Below are 23840 nucleotides of genomic sequence, written 5' to 3'. Positions count from 1 at the left end.
GTTTTCACCTGCCCTCTTCTCAGCGCGAAAAAAAAAACCGTCTACACAACCTGCTGGCCCTGGCGTTTTTCCACCTGCTGCCAAACAGCCCGCCCTGCCCTGCCCTATTCCCTGCGTGGAAACGCCCGCAGTCCAGCGTTTTGAAAACGCAACCTGTTTGCCCTGCTGCCCAGCAACCGTAAATTGACCTGCTGTCCAGCGTTTTGAGAGGCAACCTGCAGCCCCGTTTTGAGTTTTTTTGCCTGTTCTGCCCGCCTGCTCACCCTGCTGCCCCGCGTTTTGAGAGGCAAAGGTGGCCCGGTTCTGGCCTGTGGGGACCGGTAAGGGTTCGTGGCATGGTAGTGTTTTCCACACGAGAAGGGCATCGGCGGGGAGCCCCAGGAGATTCCATTGGAGGAGTTGTCCTTTTGCAGCGGTCGTTGTGCAGCAAAGAGGGATCTGCTGGAGCGGTTTGGGAGCGGTAAGAGAGCGAAGACCTTGTGCGGCTTGGGATTTGTGCGGCCAGATTTTGGAGTGCGAGACGGTACAAGTACCAAGCCTTCCGAACTTCACGATGGCTCCCCCTTGCTCGAGCGCAAGCGACAAATTGAATGGCAACAACTATGCTCATCGGAATTTGATTATGCGGCTTTGGTTTACTCGAAAAGGGTTATGGGATATTGTCGACGGCACAGAGCCTCATCCCACGAAGGATTCCAACAACAGGTACACCCACCTTCAAGATGAAGAGCACCTCCAATCGTGTGTCGATTGGGAAGCGTCCAATGCGAAGGCGATGTCAGCCATTGCGGAATCTCTTACGAAGGACTTACCTCCAACCATTCAAACCTTGAAGACTACCAGCGAAATGTGGTTCAAGCTTGTTGGAATGTTTGATCCAGATTCCACAATGCGAGCAGTCACCCTTTTTGGACAGTTATTTGAAATCCATTTCCCTCGAGGAAGTTCCATGCAATCATTTCTGATGAAGATTAAAGTTGTGCATGATTAACTGGCAACTATGAAGAGTGCACTTACTAGTACCCAGTTAGTTGCTTTGGTCCTTACGAAGTTGCCTACAGAGTATGAAACGGTGGCTAGAATCCTACGGCCACAAGTCACGAACGAAAACAGCTCTTGTCTCATTGAGGAGGAAGCCATGTTGGTTACTCAAGGCAAAATTCGGATTTCTGAGATGGTGGACACACATGGCAAGGCACATGCTGCTTCGGATTCCAGAAAAAGGACAAAGTACCGTTGTTACAAGTGCGGAAAGCGAGGTCATTTGGCCAAGGATTGCAGATCCAAAGGCAAAGACACAGATTCTGCAAAGGACAAAGGTAAAAGCAAGCTACAGGAGGACAACAATGACAGTGACTCAGGGAAGGACAGCAGAGAGGTTGCTGGTGTGGTAACAACCACACTGGAACCGATTCCCGCCTTCTAGTCACATACAGATCGGTGTCACCACTAGCTTCAGCCAGAGAGAGGCTTGTGAGTGGCAGAGAGGGGCAGACAGTGCTCCCTATGATTGATTTGGACCCTTGTGTAGGAGTTCAAGTTATTGGTGTTTTGACCCATAGGTCGGAGTTCAAGGCACATGCATCTGGCAGGGAACCAATCCGGCGTATCAAAGACACTATGGATTGTGTTGGTCGGATCATGGACAGGATGTGTTCTAGAGTTCATTATCTTGGAGTGTTATATTTTGCACGTGATATATTCACAGTTCACGAATGGGGATTATTGGACGTAGTCTTGTCTAAAGTTCAGATTTTCTACAGAGGCAACTGATGCTCAAGATGGCATTTCTTTCAGGTACAAAGTTGAGGCGAGCAACACCGAGGTGTATTCAGTAGTCTGCAGCCGCAAGGGTGTCCATGGTAGCTTCTTCATCGACTTGGTTTCACTATTGATGTCCACTATGAGCTACAAAGAGGGTGTTAAAGTTTAGGCATCTCAAGTGAACTACCCAGTGTGAACCCAATATTTATTTTGGCTTTTAGGGATTTATTTCACTTATTTGTCAAAGTCTGGGTAGGGCAATTTACTGAGGTTTCTATATAAGAAACCCTCAGCCCCCATTGTATTATCATCATTTATCTCATTGCCTTGGTTGATTGGTTCAGTGCATCTCTCTCTCTCTCTCTCTCTCTCTCTCTCTCTCTCTCTCTCTCTCTCTCTCTCTCTCTCTCTCTCTCTCTCTCTCTCTCTCTCTCTCTCTCTCTCTCTCTCTCGCGCTCGCTTTCTCACCTTGGTCTGCACGCTTCCGCATTGCCGACTTTGACAATTCCACCAATGGAGACTATACGAGATATCTGGCTAGATCTGATCCATACACTTTGAGGACAATTCGAGAGGCTTCTGGGCAGCTCCAACCATATGTCGGGGCGCCACGAGACCTTCCTTCTACTTTGGGGTCTTAGGCCTTTCTACACCATGGTCCATGGGGCTCCTAGATGGCACTACTGGCCACCTGTGTGGTTGTTTCCTCCTTCGAAGTCCTGATTTAGCCGTCATTGTACATGTCATTTTTTCATTGGGAGAGTCTCCCCTCATGCTGATATAGCCCCCTCTTGTCGAGGCAGTTTGTAGCCCGTTGGGCAGTTTCATAAACTAATAGAAGAATCTTTTTCTTGAAAAAAAAAAAAAAGAGCAAAGGCCTTCATCCCTAGTAGACAGTCAACAATAAAATAGACATAAAAGTGAAATTTCTTACTCTTTACACTTAAATGTTCAGGAGGTTTAAGGAGATTCTACCTCCGACCGGTGTGATTAAAACCTAGAAACAGGGCTGAAACACTTGCACAAAACAGCCAATCAAGAGAAACAAATATAGAATAAGGTTCAAATTTACATTATCTATGAGACTTTTTCTTGAGAAATAGACATCGTGTGCTTCAAATAATTTGACAAACAAGATAACCAAAATAAACAAGAGAAATCGATTTGCATTAAAATCGTCTATTCTTTACAAATAGGGCCCTTCACATGAAGGAGATGATGAGAGAACCTTATTTTATGTGAAGGAGATGATGATAGAAGCTTATTTGTAAAAAATAGACGGGACAAGAGCCCTTCATATCAAGGACAAGAGAAAGAAAGAAAGATATATTGATGTGTAAGTTGGTTGGGTTAGGATTTTAATCCTAACCCCTCTTAATCTCGGCCATCTTTAATAAGTTGATAAAATCTTCTGTGTCTTCTTCTTCTGCTAGGGTTTAGGCCCCTCGGCCGAAATCTATTCTATTGGTCAAAACTTGGTGGTGCCACGTCACTCTCTCGTCTCTCTCTCTCTCTCTCTCTCTCTCTCTCTCTCTCTCTCTCTCTCTCTCTCTCTCTCTCTCTCATACTAGACTTGCCCTCGAATATACTAGACTGGCCCTCGAATCCTCTCGACAATTAGCAATGAAAGGGGATACATCATGCTGGTATGCACAACTGTCCTCGTGGTTTCAGAGACACGGGTTCAGTATGGAAAGATTACCCCCCTTCCAATACTCTCTTGAGGCTCCATTACAGGCAATTACACGAACGGAGATTAATAAAATCATCCGTCAGGATCTTATACAATTGGATACTAAGAGGACATGGGTAGACCCTACACAAGAATTGGGCACGAAGATGGCCGACTACAAAGAAAACTTCCTACAGCTATCTGAAGATGGATTTGTGATTCGCCCGAGCTACATGGATACCCACCTATCTCATGGTTTGAGATGTGCTATTGGTCAGATTCGTACATCCTCACACCAGCTGGAAATTGAATTTGGCAGATTTAGGGGAATCCCACCTGAGAGCAGAATTTGCAAGTTATGCGGAATGGAGCCGGAGACAGAATTACACTACATATGCCATTGCACCGTATACTATGAGATACGTGGGCGTTTCCATTGCCTATTTAAAGAAGGCTTTGGACCTCTAGATAGAGTCATGCAATACCAAGATCAAAGATGCTTAGGCTTGTACCTACTGGAACTACATCGGCACAGGGATAATCTAATGAGAAGACAAAGAGCACTACAGACTCAGAGGCAGATCACAGATTTCTTTAGATCGAGAGAAGCAGGAGTGGAAGGAGAAGCAAGAGGCCAGCAGCCAGCACAAAGGAGTACCCACATTCATACCAAAGGCACCCTCATTGACAGGGCGATTGAGCTTAGGAAATCAAGACGACCACGACCGAGATGCAAAAGCACACTTCACCGGAGGAGACTACAACCAAGGATTAGAAGCATTCCAGCCAGACACCCAGAATGCTCCTAAGAAGTTTATTTAATACTTTGTATTTGGTTTTTCACATTCACATTTATTTTCACACTTTCACACTTTTCACACTTAGTACTTTAGTACTAAGGTACCCAGACATTGTAATAGATTCACCACTTTTGTATCAGTTTGGTCTCATAGGTCATTCTGGCCTTTTGAAGACGTTAATATAACATTTCATTTCATTCCATTCTCTCTCTCTCTCTCTCTCTCTCTCTCTCTCTCTCTCTCTCTCTCTCTCTCTCTCTCTCTCTCTCTCTCTCTCTCTCTCTCTCTCTCTCTCTCTCTCTCTCTCGTTTCTCTCTCCTCTGTCTATCTTTCTTTCTCTTGCGAGGGCAATAAGGAGCTCTGTTGCTAGGACAGCAGTGAATCTGACAGTGGTACCTGATCAGGGAGCTTAGCGTGGTTCCGGTGAGTCGCGAAGGCCTCTCTCTCTAGCATCCTTCTCTAGGGGCAGTTGCGCACAGGCAAAGGCAGCAAACCAGGCAAGCGCACAGTGAAGGGGCAGTGAGCAGGGTCATCCAGCAAGGCAGCAGGCTCCTGAAATGCAGCTCATGCAGGCTGCGATCTGAGGGCAGGCGTGCAGGGGCCATAGAGCAGTTGACAGAACAGGGCTCGACCTCCTCCTGCTCCTCCTCTCTATCTCTCCCAGCCCCAGCACCACCATCCTGACTCTCCTTTCTACTTCGTCAACCTTCCCTCAGAGGACATTGCGCGCTCTATTCTCTCCAGACGTTTCTTGGTCAAAGGCATATATGAAGTTTGGGGAGTAGGAAGCTCTTATGATGAATTGCGCAAAGCAATTGAAAGCTATCCAGATGATAGAAAAGCTCCTTATTTGACTGCAGATAGCACCTTCAAAGTGGTGGTCAACTGCTTTAGAAGGGGTTTGAGCCTTCAGGAGCAGACACAACGCATCAATAGTTTGCATTATGATCCTTTTCAGCTCTCTCTCTCTCTCTCTCTCTCTCTCTCTCTCTCTCTCTCTCTCTCTCTCTCTCTCTCTCTCTCTCTCTCTCTCTCTCTCTCTCTCTCTCTCTCTCTCTCACAGCCTCCTATCCCACAGCCACACGAGCCACGCCCCACGTGCTCCTCCTTCTTTACAGCAGAGATGGTAGAGAGGGCCATACGCCGCATGCAGCACAGACGATCAGCTGACCATACTGGATTACAGAGTGAGCACATCATTTATGCGGCCTCCACTATAGCCCCATTGATTGCACATGTCTTCAACCGGGCTATAGGGGAGGGCTTCCCAGAGGAGTGGACACAGCACACCATAGTGCCTATCCACAAATCTGGCGACACCCTGGACCCAGGGAACTACAGGACTATCATGATTGGCCACACGATGGCCAAGCTATATGGAGCAGTACTTGAGGCACAGCTCAGCTGCTACGCAGAGATCGAGGGTTTACGAGCTCCAGGCCAGGCACGTTTCAGACGAGCTTTCTCCACCACTGATCACATCTTCGTTCTGCGCTGCCTCATTGATGGGGCAAAGGCGCGGAAGAAGAGGCTTTACTGCTGCTTTGTGGATTTCCGCAAGGCCTTTGACACAGTCCCACGCGAGAGACTCTTCTAGCGCCTTCACAGCATTGGGGTACCAACAGAGATGATTTGGGCCATATATGCTCTCTACGAGAGGGTGACGGGTCGAGTTCGTTGCCCAGGCGGTTTTTCAGAGACCATTGCTAGCACCATTGGTGTTAAGCAAGGATGCCCACTCTCCCCGACACTCTTTGGGCTCTACATCGACGAGATCTCCGACTACATACTGCGAGCAGGAGGAGAGGGGAGCGACTTGGCAGGTACTCCGGTCCACATCATGTTATATGCTGATGATATTGTGTTGATTTCAGAGTCACCCGAGGGCTTGCAACGCCATCTTGAGGCCTTGGACGAATTCAGCACACACAAGGGGTTGACTGTGAACCTTGGCAAAACCAAGGTTATGATCTTTCACACATCAAGTGCAGTGAGGAGCGCTGCCACCTTCACAGCAGCAGGAGGACAGGTTGATGTAGTCACCTCCTATGTCTACCTTGGCATCACATTCACCAGCCTACCAGGACCCTTCACTATGAGGCAGGCTGCTGCTGACAGGCTCACCCGAGGATATGCAGCTCTGGCCATGCTAGAGCGGAGATGCCACCAGGCACACTTTCAGGAGCCCCGCACGAAGGGGTGGCTTTTCGACACCTTAGTCACCCCGGCCTTGATGTACTCGGCGGCAGTATGGGCACCAGGATTGACAGCTGACCAGTGGACACAGCTTGAGAGGCCACAGGTATGTATGATCTCACGCTTGCTCCGCAGCAAGAAGACAGTGCCACATGACATTATTAGAGCCGAGCTCGCCACACCACCTATGGTTGTAGAGGCACTATTCCAGACAGTCTGCTTCATCCAGAGGATGAGAGAGCTACCTCCTGACAGACTTACTCGTAGAGCATTTGAGGCAGCTATACAGCTATCAGAGAGTGGGCATGAGAGAGCATGGTACTCACAGGTCAGAGCATGGTTTGAGGGACACGGTCTTGACATGGAGAGCCTACCACCATTCCAGTACGACCCCCACTCACCATATGTTCACCTCTCTCGCAGTGAGAGGAACTTGGTATTGAGACAGGATCTGTGGCAGCTATACACTAGGAGAGTCTGGGAGTCACCTGGCTTGGGGACGAGGATGTCAGATTACAGAGACCAGTTTCTCACCATATTGTCTGGGGGGTTCATACAGAGACCACGCTACATGGACACATATATGCCACATAGCTCACGGGTGGCGATTGGTCAGCTGAGAGTGGCTTCACACAGGTTAGAGATTGAGATCGGGAGACATACTGGTGTTCCCAGGGAGGAGCGAGTCTGCAGAGCCTGCACAGAGGAGGTGGAGAGTGAGGAGCACTTTGTATGTAGATGCAGAGCATACACTGAGATCAGAGGCAGGTATGAGGCCTTATTCAGAGGACAGCCCACTCTCCGAGAGATAATGGACTCTCGAGATCAGAGACAGCTCGGACGTTTCTTACTAGAGATACAGAGCCATCGGGACACACTACTACAGCCACACACAGCTACACAGACAGAGGGGAGACAGTCGCAGCTCACAGACTTCTTTCAGAGGATTGCCGCCCCTCCCTCACCAGACACTCAGAGGGGAGTGACACTCCCACAGGCGGAGGTGAGCCGAGCTAGACGACGACCACGAGTCACAGGCTACAGGGGCGCGAGCTCCCACCACCGACAAATCGAGGAGATCCGAGCCCGGGAGCGCCGTGCCACTGAGGAGCGAGTGGCTCAGATGAGGGCCGACCCGACAGCTTTCATCCGGGTAGCCTTGGCACCAGACCCGCCCATGTACCACATCTTACATCCCCCCATTAGTACAGGATGGAGCTAGATAGCTTGATGCATTCTCATGATTGTACTACCCTGAGCATATAGACATGCATATACCCCTAGAGATAGAGCTCCATCCCTCCTCAGATACTCCACTACCTACATTCAGTTCAGTTTTGTATCAGTTTTGTTTCATTTGTCTTTCCGATAGACGGATGACATACACACCATGTACATTTGATTTGTCTCATAGGCCGATTTCGGCCTGACATAGACGTTAAAAATCTTTCTTTCTTTCTTTCTTTTCTCTCTCTCTCTCTCTCTGGAAGTGAAACAAACAAGCAAGAAAGATGGCGGCGCACTTCATGGTCACAAGCAAGAGGATGACAGCCATTGAAAGAGAGTTGAAAGAATGCAAAGTTCACATGGATGAGTGGAAGAAAGAGAAGAGCTCACTTCTTGAATGGAAAAAGAGGGAGGAAAAGGCGAGGGAACTAGAGCGCAAAGAGTTCCGAGCTGAAATGCAAGCTCTATAAAGGTAACATCTCAGCCCTTCAGAAGGAACTTGCCGAAACTAAAGAGAGAGGACACCTTGAAGATGGAGAAATTCAGCCATCAATGATAGATGAGCTGAATATTATACGAGCGCAAGTCAAAGAGATAAAGGAGGAAGGAGAAAAGAAGACCTCATGGGTGGAGGTTCTCTCCAAAACGCAAAAGAAGGTGGAAGAGGCTGAAAAGTGGATTGAAGTTGTCAAGGGGAAGGGCAAGGACATTCCGGCTACACCCGACATCATCAACAAGACAATTGAAGAGGAACGATGAAGAAGGGTACGCGCTCTACACGTGAGAGTGACCGGCCTAAAAGATTCAAATAAGGTGGACCAAGAGGTGAAGAGCCTCATGTCAATGATGGGGGTGGAGAAGCCCTCGCACACACAAGCTTGGAGAGTGGGCAAGAAGAATGAAGGTAATGGGGAGAGTTCAAAAGAACGGGCTCTCATTTTGCGCTTTCCCTCCATGGAAGAAAAGAAAGAATTTTTAAAGAAGAGGCCAACCCTCAAGAAAACAGGTATCTTTTAGGAGATGACCTTACCCTCTCACAGCTTGCACATATGAGAGAGGTCATGCCGGAGATTATAGCAGCAAGGGAGAAGGGAAAGTTGGCCTTTTACAGAGATGGGCGAGTAGTGATTACAGAGCGCCGCTCTACATGACAGTGCAAGACCTATGGAACCACTCTCAGGATGGCGGTTTGGAACTGTAATGGTTCGTATAGACTTAATGTGGGGGCCTTTGAGGACAACTTCAGAGACAGAGACATTGTTTTCTACTCAGAGACTCATCAGGCTCCACGACAGTTGATGCCGCATATATCAGGATACAGATGGGAGACAGCTTGCCAAACATGCACCAGAACTGAGCATGGGACTAGAGGATCAGGAGGTGTAGCAGTTCTTTTTAGAGAGGAGTTCCAACCACTACTGCACATAGTTCGGAGAGATGATCAGGCCAGATACATGTGGGTGAGGCTAAGGGCAGAGACTGGACGTTTCTTGTACATCGCCATATGCTATTTTCCTCCCAGCACTTCAGTATATGCTTCACCCAAAGGACAGTCTCCTTACTCTGTACTTGATGATGATATTTGGGAGTTCTCCAGGGATGGAGACATCATAATATTGGGGGATTTCAATGCCCGTACAGGCCGTTCACAGACGGTTTTCTATGACACCTCAGTGGAGATGCTCAAAGAGCTAGAGCCAGAGGAGATGGGGCTTGAGAGATGCTCACACGACAGAGAGCATATAGAGTATGGGAGATACCTCAGGGAGATGACGACTACTCACAGTTTAGCCATACTGAATGGCTTACGACCTTGCCATCATCTACAGGTTTTACTTGTTTTCCACACGGACATGGGGCCAGTACTGTAGACTATGTTCTGACACATCCGAGCTTTATAGACTATGTTCTGACACATCCGAGCTTTATCTCTCACATTCATGATTTTACAGTGGGGCCAGGCCTGTTGGGATAGCAGTAGATCATGCACTTTTGACATTATCAGTCTCCTTTGAGTAGAATACATCTCACGCCTCACGGGGTGGTAGACATCCACGCTATACTTTTACACCAGAGACTGACTCAGTCTATGCAGAGGAGATACATAGACTTTTATGCACATCAGAGCCAGTATACACAGTGGAGGAAATCACATCTATGCTGACAGTGACATTACATGGGGCAGCGACAGAGGCATACCCACACACTCAGCCTGGTCAGAGACGTCGTTCTGGGCACATGCCTCAGAACAGCTGGTATGATGAGGAGTGTCGACAGAGGAGAGCTCAGATCCAGCAAGAGCTTGCATTGGGAGTGATCACCTATAGACAGTCTCGTAATGCTACACGACGACTAGTACGACGGAAGAAGCGAGCTTTCTGAGTCCAGATGGAGCAGGATTTATATCAGCTCTTCCTTAGTAGAGATTCAGGAGAGGCTTGGCGTCTATTCCATGAGCAGTCTCCCCCACCAGTGATTACTTCTACGGAGATATGGGGGCCGTATGCAGCATCATTATACACTATACCTGGACAGCCACCACTACCAGATCCACCACAGCCATGTCCGGCTACGAGCACCTTCTTTACCACTAAGATGATAAAGGAGGCCATGGACAGGATGAAGACCAGACGGGCACAGGATCATGAGGGTTTGGTAGCAGAGCACATTATACATGCTGGGGACTTGTTGGCAGAGATGCTTGCACGGTTGTTCAACCGTGTCATGTGTGAGGGCTTTCCTGAGTCTTGGAGATTGTCTACTATTGTACCTACCTTCAAGACAGGAGACCCCACAGTGCCGGGGAATTACCGTACTATCATGGTAGGACACACATTGGCATGGTTGTATGCATCCATCCTTGAGCATAGGCTGAGCAGTTGGGCAAAGACTATGGGCATACGGGCACCTGGACAAGCCAGTTTCAGGAGGGGTTTCTCCACACTAGATCATGTCTTTACACTCATAGCTATCATTGAGGAGGGTCGAGCACATGGTAGACGGATATATTGCAGCTTTGTGGACTTCCGCAAAGCTTTTGACACAGTACCAAGGGCCAGATTGATGCGCCGACTTATGGAATTGGGGGTACCCATAGAGCTGATATGGGGGATTATGGCATTGTACAGTTCAGTGATAGGTCATGTACGCACACCAAAGGGGATATCTGACATACTTCACTCCACTATCAGAGTGAAACAGGGATGCCCATTGTCCTCTACTTTATTTGGTATGTATGTTGACGAGGTCTCTGATTATATTGACAAAGGAAGAGATAGAGGTGCTCAGCTTGCAGGGACATGGATCCCTCTTTTATTGTATGCTGACGATATCGTGTTGATATCAGACTCACCAGAGGGTATGCAGAGACATTTGGACGCATTGCATAGTTTTGCAGGGGATAGTGGATTGTCTGTCAACCTTGGTAAAACCAAGATCATGGTATTTGATACCACGCCACAGTGGGTCAGGAGATCAGCACCTACATTCACATATGGTCAGGACAGTATGGAGTACACTGATGCATACACATATCTTGGGGTGGTCTTTAGTGGACCGAGGTTCACACTTCAAGTGGCAGCAAACACTAGATTGACTCGTGTCTATGCAGCCCTAGGCGGTTTAGAGAGGATTTGTTCGCAGGTTCAGTTCCAGGAACCTCGAACAAAGCTCTGGCTCTTCGACACTTTGGTCGCTTCAGTTATGCACTACGGGGTTCAGGTTTGGGGACCATCTGTTGACAGTTGGGCCTCTCCATATTACTGGATGGAGTAATATGGAGAGGCCCTCGGTATCTATGATTTCTAGGTTGATTAGAGCCAAGGCCTCAGTTCCACATGACATCATACGAGCGGAGCTGGCTGCCCCACCTATGGAGATTGAGGCACTTACCATATCAATATCATTTGTACACAGTTTATGGGACACCACCAGGGACAGATATGCTAGGCTTGCTCTTGAGTCATCCAAACAACTGGCATTATAGGGAGATACATCATGTTCGTATGCACAGATGAGCTCATGCTTTCAGAGGCATGGTTTCAGCATGGACAGGCTGCCCCCTTTCTAGTATTCTCTTGATGCACCATCTTTGGCTCTTACACGGATTGAGATTACTAGACTCATTCGTCATGATCTTATCCAGCTTGTAGCCAGGAGGACATGGATAGAGCCATCACGGAAGTTGGGTACGAAGAGAGCTTTCTATAGAGAGCATCTTCTCTAACTCACGACAGACAGATTTGTCACACGGCCTAGCTATATGGACACACATCTATCTCATGGGTTACGATACGCACATCTTCACACCAGCTTGGGATTGAGACAGGTAGATTCAGAGGCATACCAGCAGACAGTAGGATATGTCAGTTATGCCATGCAGAGCCAGAGACAGAGTTTCACTACATATGTCATTGCACAGTCTACTATGAGATACGCGGACACTTTCACTGTTTATTCAATGATGGTTTTGACTCGTCAGATAGAGTCATGAGATATCAGGATCAGAGATGTCTCGGATTATTTCTACTTGAGATACAGAGACATAGAGACTCTCTATTGAGAGGGCATAGACAGAGAGAGTCCCAGAGACGCATCTCAGATTTCTTCAGTCTGAGTACCACAAAGGCACCACCACAGAGCTCGGTTCCCACCCATACACACACCAGTGGTACTCTCATTGACCGAGCTATAGAGTTGGGGAGATCGAGACGACCACAACTGAGGAGGGGAGCCACGCAGCACCAACGGAGATTGCGGCAGAGGATCCACAGGATTCTAGCACGACACCTAGAGTGTCGATTAGGATAGGCTTCATGCTACTGCCATATTGTATCATGGTGACATTTATCCCCACTTTGTACCTTTGTGGCATTATACCATTGCTCAGCTTACCAGACACCCATAGGAGTCAATAGCACTCCTATCTCAGTTTCTAGTTTGTAGTTTTCTTTGTTTGTACCCAGACTTGGTACTAGACTCACCATTGTAATCAATTTGGTCTCATAGGTCATTTTGGCCTTTTGTAGATGTTAATATATCATTTCATTTCATTCATCACGTGCAAAAAGCAAATGTATGCCATGTAGGCTTATTGTGGAAACACATGTATGCATAATGCGGTGCGTGTAGGTTGGTCTCTCCTCTCTCTTAGAAAGTGAAACAAATAAGGCAAGACAGATGGAGGCGCACTACATGGTCACAAGCAAGAGGATGACAGCCATTGAAAGGGAGTTGAAAGAATGCAAAGCTCACATGGATGAGTGGAAGAAAGAGAAAAACTTAATTCTTGAATGGAAAAAGAGGGAGGAAAAGGCGAGGGAACTAGAGCGCAAGGAGTTCCGGGATGAAATTCAAGCTCTATAAAGGTAGCATCTCAGCCCTTCGGAAGGAACTCGACGAAACCAAAGAGGGAGGACGCCTTGAAGATGGAGAAATTCAGCCATCAATGATAGATGAGTTGAATAGTATACGAGCACAAGTCAAAGAAATAAAGGAGGAAGGAGAAAAGAAGACCTCATGGGTGGAGGTTCTCTCCAAAACGCAAAAGAAGATGGAAGAGGCTGAAAAGTGGATTGAAGTTGTCAAGAAGGGAAAGGGCAAGGACATTCCGACTACACCCGACATCATCAACAAGACACTAGAAGAGGAACAACGAAGAAGGGTACGCACTCTACACGTGAGAGTGACCGGCCTAAAAGATTCAAATAAGGTGGACCAAGAGGTGAAGAGCCTCATGTCAATGATGGGGGTGGAGAAGCCCTCGCACACACAAGCTTGGAGAGTGGGCAAGAAGAGTGAAGGTAATGGGGAGAGTTCAAAAGAACGGGCTCTCATTTTGCGCTTTCCCTCCATGGAAGAAAAGAAAGACTTTTTAAAGAGGAGGCCAACCCTCAAGAAAACAGGTATCTTTTTAGGAGATGATCTTACGCTCTCACAGCTTTCACATATGAGAGAGGTCATGCCGGAGATCATAGCAGCAAGGGATAAGGGAAAGTTAGCCTTCTACAGAAATGGACGAGTAGTGATTACAGAGCACCGCTCTACATGACAGTGCGAGACCTATGGGACCACTCTCAGGATGGCGGTTTGGAACTGTAATGGTTCGTATAGACTTGATGTGGGGGCCTTTGAGGACAGCTTCAGAGACGGAGACATTGTTTTCTACTCAGAGACTCATCAACCTGCACGACAGTTGATGCCGCGCATATCAGGATACAGATGGGAGACAGCTTGCCGGACATGCACCAGATCTACGCATGGGACTAGAGGATCAGGAGGTGTAGCAGTTCTTTTCAGAGAAGAGCTCCAACCACTACTGCACATAGTTCGGAGCTGATCACTCAGTCTATGCAGAGGAGATACATAGGCTTTTATGCGCATCAGAGCCAGTATACACAGTGGAGGAGATCACATCTATGCTAACAGTGACATTACATGGGGCAGCGACAGAGGCATACCCACACACTCAGCCTGGTCAGCGACGTCGTTCTGGGCACATGTCTCAGAACAGCTGGTATGATGAGGAGTGTCGACAGAGGAGAGCTCAGATACAGCGGGAGCTTGCATTGGGAGAGATCACCTATAGACAGTCTCGTATTGCTACACAACGACTAGTGCGACGGAAGAAGCGAGCTTTCTTGGTCCAGATGGAGCAAAATTTATATGAGCTTTTCCTTAGTAGAGATTCAGGAGAGGCTTGGCGTCTATTCCATGAGCAGTCTCCCCCACCAGTGATTACTTCTATAGAGATATGGGGGCAGTATGCAGCATCTTTATACACTGTACCTGGATAGCCACCACTACTAGATCCACCACAGCCATGTCTGGCTACGAGCACCTTCTTTACCACTCAGATCGTAAAGGAGGCCATTGACAGGATGAAGACCAGACGGGCACAGGATCATGAGGGTTTGGTAGCAGAGCACATTATACATGCTGGGGATTTGTTGGCAGAGATGCTTGCACGGTTATTCAACAGTGTCGTGTGTGAGGGCTTTCCCGAGTCTTGGAGATTATCTACTATTGTACCTATCTTCAAGACAAGAGACCCCACAGTGCCGGGGAATTACCGTACTATCATGGTAGGACACACATTGGCACGGTTGTATGCATCCATCCTTGAGCATAGGCTGAGCAGTTGGGCAAAGATTATGGGCATACGGGCACCTGGGCAGGCTGGTTTCAGGAGGGGTTTCTCCACACTAGATCATGTCTTTACACTCATAGCTATCATTGAGGAGGGTTGAGCACATGGTAGACGGACATATTGCAGCTTTGTGGACTTCCACAAAGCTTTTGACACAGTACCGAGGGCCAGATTGATGCGCCGACTTATGGAATTGGGGGTACCCACAGAGCTGATATGGGGAATTATGGCATTGTACAGTTCAGTGATGGGTCATGTACGCACATCAGAGGGGATATCTGACATAGTTCACTCCACTATCGGAGTGAAACAGGGATGCCCATTGTCCTCTACTTTATTTGGTATGTATGTTGATGAGGTCTCTGATTATATTGACAGAGGAGGAGATAGAGGAGCTCAGCTTGCGGAGACAAGGATCCCTCTTTTATTGTATGCTGACGATATCGTGTTGATATCAAACTCAACAGAGGGTATGCAGAGACATTTGGACGTCATTTGCATAGTTTTGCAGGGGATAGTGGATTGTCTGTCAACCTTGGTAAAACCAAGGTCATGGTATTTAATACCACGCCACAGTGGGTTAGGAGATCAGCACCTACATTCACATATGGGCAGGACAGTATGGAGTACACTAATGCATACACATATCTTGGGGTGGTCTTTAGTGGACCGAGGTTCACACTGAAAGTGGCAGCAGACACTGGATTGACTCGTGCCTATGCAACCCTAGGCGGTTTAGAGAGGATTTGTTTGCAGGTTCAGTTCTAGGAACCTCGAACAAAGCTCTGGCTTTTCGACACTTTGGTCGCTTCAGTTATGCACTACGGGGTTCAGGTTTGGGGACCGTCTGTTGACAGTGCTGGATGGAGTAATATGGAGAGACCCTTGATATCTATGATTTCTAGGCTGATTAGAGCCAAGGCCTCAGTCCCACATGACATCATACGAGCGGAGCTGGCTGCCCCACCTATGGAGGTTGAGGCACTCACCAGATCAGTATCATTTGTACACAGCTTATGGGACTCCACCAGGGACAGGTATGCTAGGCTTGCTCTTGAGTCATCCAAACAACTAGCATTACAGGGAGATACATCATGTTGGTATGCACAAATGAGCTCTTGGTTTCAGAGGCATGGTTTCAGCATGGACAGGCTGCCCCCTTTCCAGTATTCTCTTGATGCACCATCTTTGGCTCTTACACGGATGGAGACTACTAGGCTCATTCGGCAGGATCTTATCCAACTTGATAGCAAGAGGACATGGATAGAGCCATCACGTGAGTTGGGTACGAAGAGGGCTTTCTATAGAGAGCATCTTCTCCAACTCACGACAGACGGATTTGTCACACGGCCCAGCTACATGGACACACATCTATCTCATGGGTTACAATGTGCCATAGGCCAGATTCGCACGTCTTCACACCAGCTTGGGGTTGAGACAGGTAGATTTAGAGGCATACCAACAGACAGTAGGATATGTCAGTTATGCCATGCAGAGCCAGAGACAGAGTTTCACTACATATGTCATTGCACAGTCTACTATGAGATACGGGAACGCTTTCATTGTCTATTCAGAGATGGTTTTGACTCGCTAGATAGAGTCATGAGATATCAGGATCAAAGATGTCTCGGATTATTTCTACTTGAGATACAGAGACATAGAGACGCTCTATTGAGAGGGCAAAGACAGAGACAGCCCCAGAGACGCATCTCAGATTTCTTCAGTTTGCAGTACCACAGAGGCAGAGGGGACACCACCATCACAGAGCTCGACTCCCACCCATACACACACCAGTGGTACTCTCATTGACCGGGCTATAGAGTTGGGGAGATCGAGACAACCGCGACTGAGGAGGGGAGCCACGCAGCACCAGCAGAGATTGCGGCAGAGGATCCACAGGATCCTAGCACGAGACCCAGAGTGTCGATCAGGATAGGCTTCATGCTACTGCTATATTATATCATGGTGACACTTATCCCCACTTTGTACCTTTGTGGCATGATACCATTGCTCAGCCTACCAGCCACCCATAGGAGCCGGTAGCACTCCTATCTCAGTTTGTTGTTTGTAGTTTTCTTTGTTTGTACCCAGACTTGGTACTAGACTCATCATTGTAATCAGTTGGTCTCATAGGTCATTTTGGCCTTTTGTAGACGTTAATATATCATTTCATTTCTCTCTCTCTCTCTCTCTCTCTCTCTCTCTCTCTCTCTCTCTCTCTCTCTCTCTCTCTCTCTCTCTCTCTCTCTCTCTCTCTCTCTCTCTCTCTCTCTCTCTCTAGTTCTTTTCTAGTTCTTTTGTACCCAGACATGGTATTAGATTCACTATTTTGTAACTGATTGGTCTCATAGGTCATTTTGGCCTTTTGAAGACGTTAATATAACATTTCATTTCATTTCTCTCTCTCTCTCTCTTGCCCGTGTAACATCATGTCACCATTGCTAAAGGGAATGTACGCGTTTGAAAAAGTAAGTCCTTAATTAGAGCTTGCTTTATGAAACCATCTAATTGGGTTTGTCTCATATACTAAACTTGATGGGCAAAGTTTGCACTTGCAAAGTAAGAGCAAATGTCCTGATAACCAAATCCAACAAAGAGAGTTGAATTGCAAATGAGCTCCCCACTTCATAAAATTTATCACTCTAAATGTTTCAAATAAAATGGAAATCAAAAGATGAAATTAGAGAATAATAAATACACACACACTATCCATTCAAGGCTGGAACAATGCTTATCATAGTTTTTCCATTCGCGAACCACATGGCACTACCACACAAGTACAGAAGTACGGTTAGAGTATGGCTCGTTTGGCCCTTCTTGCCGAGTCGTATGGGATCCTAATTTTATAGGCAAATATGCACAAACTAATGCACTACTAAACATTGAAAAAATCTTTCTTGAAAGAGACTTTAGACTTCAGAACTAAACTCGACACTTCAAAATTGGAACTTGAAAGCTTTAAGAGTTCGCATATCTCACTATCAAGTATGACTTGTGAGTAGATAGGAAACTCCATAGACCAAAGGTAATAGGAAATTGATGCAAGCCAGAAGTGCGTGTTATAACAAACCTAAAGTAGCATGAAAGAAAGCAAGGTGAAACCAAGGAATCAAGACTACATGCATGAGAGTCGAGAATAAACCATCAATGACCAAAGCTAGCTACAACTATGAGCCTACATCAATGAGAGTCGAGAATAAACCATCAAAGACCAAAGCTAGCTACAACTACAAGCCTATCTATAGGTTGGAATGAAAATTGCAAACTATCAAGCCCGTTATAAAACTTTAGAAGAAAGACCCTTCAAAAGTCAAGTATGGTTTACTTTTTCACGTAGGTATGGAACCCTTTTTCACACGGGTACGAGATCGAACCATACAGGTACAAATCCAATACTGGTGCTTATATAGAATCTTTCACAAACAAGATGAAAAGGGTATCTTTCACAAGCAAGATGAAAAGAGTACTTAAAGCACACATGAAAAATAAACTAATGCAAGGTGAAAATTGAAAGTGCTACAAACAAACTGAATGCTGAAAAGACTACATGAGTAAATGAGTAATGGATCCAACTCTAGAGGTCAAGACTATATGCTCGAGAAGTATACCCATAAGATGCATATTCTACCTAGCTCAATCAAGTAATAAAGTGTGTGCGTGCAAAAGAAAGAAAGAATGCCAAAAGCAGACTTGCACTTATGGGATGCTTGCACAGAGGTGCAATGCCAGTTTATTAGACATGAACATGTCAAGATCCCAAATCATTCGATATGGAAAATAAAAGAAAGCAGCTGGCAGCCCCAAAATCAATGATTCATTGCTAAGTTATTGCAATAAAGCACAATAGCTTGCAAAAGGCAAAGTATATGCACCTAGATGAATTTAGGAAAAGCTATATAGGAAGGTGCAATAAAATTTTGAGTAAAGATTGGAATGGTCAACTAGGGACTAACATCAAACCTGATCATCTAAATGATGTGCAGTGAGAAGAACGTCCATATTGTTTCTTTTGCATGCCTTTTGTATGAGATCATACCTGGATCAGAAAGACAAAAACGGGTATGTAATTTTTACCATGAACCAACAAACTTATGAAATAATCCACTTTCTAGGTGGCAATTGGGCATGCCATCTTTTTCCTTGTTACAAAATGATAGGTCAATTGCTATCACCTTGCGTTTCGAGCAGCTTCTTGCAGGTGGCCATGCGCAGGTACACCAACTGGCCAAAAGCACTTCAGAATTTCACACCTGATTCCTTGAAAAACACAAAGCTCCTCCTTTAACATCCGGCAGCAATACAAACTTCAAGTTTCAAAACCAATTGGCAAGTACCATAAGCCAAACTTGGAAGTAAAAATTTATCAAAACTCAATTAAGAACTGTCCTCCATCTTTGCAATCATTTCATGAATAACACTGTTAACATTTTCACCTATGCTGCCACTAATAGTGCTAATTAAACACAAATACTTCACATTCAGCTTCCTTTATCCAGAAATTGTTTTGTTTTCAGAAAGTGAAGCCTTGTTCTGTCAAGTATGGACCACATTCATCATTTCCTGAATTACAAATGAAGCACATTGTGCCAACGAAAAATCATTCATACAAACTTTGTACAACTGGAAGCAGAATAATAACACTTCACACTCGATAGATTTGAGACGACAAACAAGGGGCAAAGTTCCCCTTCACAGATTGTTGGTCACCAAATAAGCACCCCTGGCAATATTTCTTTATCATATTATTAAACTGTTGCGATTACAAATGTTCTGTGTGAACCAACTCACCAGATCCATATACAAGTGGCACCTTGGGCATCGATTTATAGGCACCTGGCCCAAAAGTAGCTCTAAAATAATCTGCTATTAACAGCTTGTGCTAAAAAGCACACAGAGCATGCGTTTTTGACATTGACTGGCCAATAGCAACTCTAGCGTAAAATCTGCCACATCATCAGCCTGTCAGACCCCCTCAAATTGCAACGCAATTCAAGGCTGAACGGAAGTCTTTCGGATCTCTCTCTCCTTGACTCGAGGCAGCACTAACATAGCTAACCGTAACATTATTAGCATGCAAACATGCCCATGATAATACTCAATGATATGCTGCACACAGATGCCACGCAATCCAGAGATCGCGAGTCTATGCAATCATTGAACAAAGAAATATGGAGTGTCAGTAGTCACATAGACTGTGTAAAGCAAGCCCTGAACATGTTTCCAACCATAAACCGTTATAACGGGTCTGGACATGTGTCCAACTGTTGTAGTTTATTGTGGAACAGGTCCTAGACTTGCACCCAACCATTCAAAGTAACTGTCGTAATGGATCCACGACACTATCCAACCGTTTTGTCAAGTCTATCATTGTACCAGTCATTGACTATGCGTAATCGCACAAATAACTGTTGGACTCAGTCCAACCATTATACCTGGTAGATTGGTTATGCCATTTCCCTCTTGAATAACAGGTCTTGAGTTCAGCTCTCCTCGTCGAATAGATCTTTAAGGTCTCTTGGGATAGTTTCCTACGACGTTAAAATTCTCTTCTTCTTCTTCTTCTTCTTCTCTCTCTCTCTCTCTCTCTCTGCCTAAACCACTCAAAGCAAGTCTCATAAATGAAACAAGCCCAAACAAGTTCAAACAAATTCAAACAGTAACTCCAAATAGATTCTCAATCAGGTATTCAACTAGTTGCCAAACAAATACTTCCCTACTTACTTGTAGTAGTGGATGCCTACCTCCACATACTTTCAAATGCTTGTAAGTCCACCTTCTTTGGTCCAAAGCAATTCTCTTGACCTATTCGCTATCAACAAATAACAAGAGTGTCTAGAATATCAATCAAACACATGCATCAATTTTTTCCAAAAACCCTAATTTTTGGAGGTGATCAAAATCAAAATGCCGGCCTCTCCAAGAAGGTTATCCTTTACGGGAATCCAACCCGTTTCTTCAACATGAAAAGAGGATGTCCTTACCACTAGATGAAAGGGACTTGGCAGGAATGAATATGTTCATGCCAATGTGTAGGGCTCGTCAAGGGAATCCACCTTGACTAGTGCAACAATTTCAAATTCTCAACAGTTGGAGAGAGATTTAGAATTGTCGAAAAGATGAAATCGGAAGGGCACCACGTGCCTGCAGAAAATAACAATTGGAACAAGCTTTAGTGCTTTAAGCACTTGAATCGAAAAGAACTTCACACTAGTGATGAGACACAAAGTGGCAGAGTTCCACTCCCAAGTGCATAGCCCCTCAACTATGCGCCTCTTGCAGTATTTCTTATTATTTATCTTCTAAAATACAATTGTTAGTGCTAAAGTCTGCATTAAGGTTTTGCATCATGTACATTCCTTTTACGCATATTAAATCAAATACTACATCGGTAACAGTGTGTGGGGCCCTTGAGCAGGTTGTTGGGACCCCTTCAATGCATCTTTCTCGTCTCTTGCTCTCTCTCTACATCTCTACCTCATCTCTCTAACCCTCTCTTAAGGAGAGTGGAAGTGTGAATTCTCGATTCTACCTATTTTTTCAATTCCATTGCATCTGACAATACTGTGACCAAGGGAGTCCCCCCCCCCCCCCTTTTGCGGGGCTCCCTACTGCAACTATACTTTTCACAGGTGTGGCAGGGGGACTGCCTATATGGGTGTTCGTCCCCACGTCGGCCACCCACCAGCAAGACCCCACAATACCTGAAAAGAAAAATACGGCAACATATAATATAACCCTAAGAGGGCACCTGAGGACCATGTCCGACAGGCCAGAGTGGCCAGACCTAGACCTACTGCAGCCTCAGTATGCCAATGCACGTGGGTGGCCAGCTTAGGAGTTCACTCGCCATACAAGCATAGTTGAAGCAACAGAGCGGTGTAAATCTTACACCCCCTCTCACAACCTATGCTAAACAACTCACCAAAAGCCAAAGTTGTGAGACCTTGAGTGAAGATGTTGCTACGATGTTGTCCAGAAGAGGACAATACTCCACGAGCGTAGTAGCAATCTGGGAGACTCCACCCGTCAAGAAATCTCCAAGTAGATGCCATCATGAGCAGTGTAAGAGACCTTGTTGTACTCCATCACTGCTAAGTGTGTGTACTACTCCAAGAAAGATGTCCCGAATGTAGCCTGCTACAGTGTCACTTCACAGGACAGGCAGTTGGACAGTTAGCTACAGTTGGTCTGGTTCACACTGAACGGACCCTTTGGCTGGGAGTGACACGTGGCAGGGTACCTACGGTGGTCTAGTGGACGTCGTGGCCAGGTCACCACCACCACTCAGTTTGGAGATAGACTTAGCTGGCTGGACATTTATGGGCCGTTGGTGGCTCCTATGGTTGTACATATCAATAGTCGTTTTGGGACAGTTCCATATTATCTTGCACGTAGTCGTCTAGAGAGTCTTACACAGAGCACTGCTACACCATCCATGCACATCTGAGCCTCGACACCCTATTTTGTACCTGTGAGTCTTGGGCTGGAGTTGAGTGTGCTGTCACTCCAGAGTCTGTACATGGTCCTTTGAGTTAGTCGAGTCCACATGTGGCTGTGTCTCTGTTATTATCCATTGTTTCTTGTATTTCATTCTGTTGAGAGAGTTTCTGTTTGTTGAGTGAGATTGTCACGCACATTGCACTGGGGGACACCCACACTGTAGAGAGCACGACACATTATCCGCGCTACAGGTGCTCTCATTTTGGCGATCACGGTGGGACCTCAACTGAAGTCTCACTCTGTTGAGTAGCTGGTTTCTTCGCTTCGCCTGTGCAGCCTGTTGGTCTGGTCCAGTTTCACCCTTGATAGCTTAATCTAGCTGGTCTAGTCTCTCGCCTTGCTGGCCTGGTCCCCTCTCGCCCTGGTCCAACTTGCCTCGTCTCTGGTCTAGACCCCTCGACCCTGGTCTAGTCCTCCTCGTCCCTCGTCCCTGGTCCAGCTAGTCTAGTCACTCGTCTGGTCTAGTAGAGTCTAGACCAGTCTTCAGCCAGTTCAAGGTTCTCTTGCCCAAAGCTTGGTTGGATTGGAGGTCACTGCATGACACATACAAGGAGGTCAGTTGAGCGTCAAAGCCCACTACTGAGCCCTCTGAAGTACTATCACAGAAGACGACCTTTGACACCTTGTAGAAATCCTTCAACCTCATCACCTATACCTCCACATATCACATCACCCATTCCTTCATCAGGTTCCCCATCTTCGCGATCACCTTCTCCAGAAAAGCTCTCTCCTATTCTTCTACAACAAGCTATTGTGCAACAGACTCAGCAAGGAATCATGGAGCCACTAGCTAGTGTTTTGGCCAAGGTGAACATCAAGTTCCCTACATTCAAAGGGCTGTCTTCAGAAGATGCTGACGACCATGCAAGGAGATTTGTATCTCTCTGTAGGGGACGTGGGCTGAACAGAGAAGATGCTTACTTGGTACTATTTCCATCCACCCTGGATGGCCTAGCAGATAAATGGTACAGCCAATTTGCAGAGAACCATTTTGCAACTTGGGCAGCCTTAAGACAGCAGTTCTGTGCAGCTTTCAGGCCAGGTGACTACCAGGAGAAGGTGTTGGATGAGTTGGCCAACATGGTGCTCAAACCTGAGGAGACTTTTGCGGAGCTTATGACGAAAACTAAGTCGCTGGTGGCCAAGCTTCCCCAACAACCCGGTGAATGCATGGTTAAAAAGTGGGTGGAGAAGGCGCTTCCCAAAACTTCTCAGCAAAAACTCCGAGAGAGTCTCCGACCCGACGCCACTCTCGACGAGTTCATCGCAGCTGCTACTAGAATAGAGGGAGCTAGGAAGCTCTTCAACAACTCTCCTCAAATAGATACTCCCTCTGTGTTCTCGGAAGGTAGTCCTACTGATCCTTTAACTTCTTTACGTAGGGAACTGGAAGCCCTAAAGCTACAACGAGCTCTTCAAGAGGAGAGGTCCTTCTCTCTTAGACAAGAAAAGCCTACACATAATGAGGCATTGGAACAGATTAAGCGCGAGTTAGAAGAGCTCAAGTGTCAGCAAGAGACTAAGGCTATGGTTT

General features: G+C 46.4%; 2 protein-coding genes across 4 annotated transcripts in view; one reads left to right on the top strand and one right to left on the bottom strand.

Moving 5' to 3' along the window:
• Positions 1–23840, bottom strand: part of LOC147432272 (uncharacterized) — a 98943-nt gene that overhangs the window by 60185 nt on the left and 14918 nt on the right. For 2 of the 3 annotated variants that reach the window (XM_086492232.1, XM_086492231.1), the window contains exons 3-4: positions 18979–19063; positions 18767–18842 (exon numbers count right to left, since the gene is read on the bottom strand). In XM_086492232.1, the coding sequence (XP_086348358.1) occupies positions 18767–18842; positions 18979–19063 (161 nt within the window). Of the gene's footprint in view, positions 1–18766; positions 18843–18978; positions 19064–20547; positions 20690–23840 lie in introns of those variants that run through there. The other variant, XM_086492233.1, reaches the window with a different exon arrangement.
• Positions 13211–13708, top strand: LOC147432275 (uncharacterized). The gene has a single exon (XM_086491484.1). It carries the CDS (start codon positions 13211–13213, stop codon positions 13706–13708), a length of 498 nt encoding a protein of 165 aa, XP_086347610.1.

This window comes from Adiantum capillus-veneris, chromosome 20, assembly GCF_014529385.1.
Source record: "Adiantum capillus-veneris isolate H3 chromosome 20, ASM1452938v2, whole genome shotgun sequence".
NCBI classification, from domain to species: Eukaryota; Viridiplantae; Streptophyta; class Polypodiopsida; order Polypodiales; family Pteridaceae; genus Adiantum; species Adiantum capillus-veneris.
This window is presented reverse-complemented; position numbering and strand designations above follow the sequence as displayed.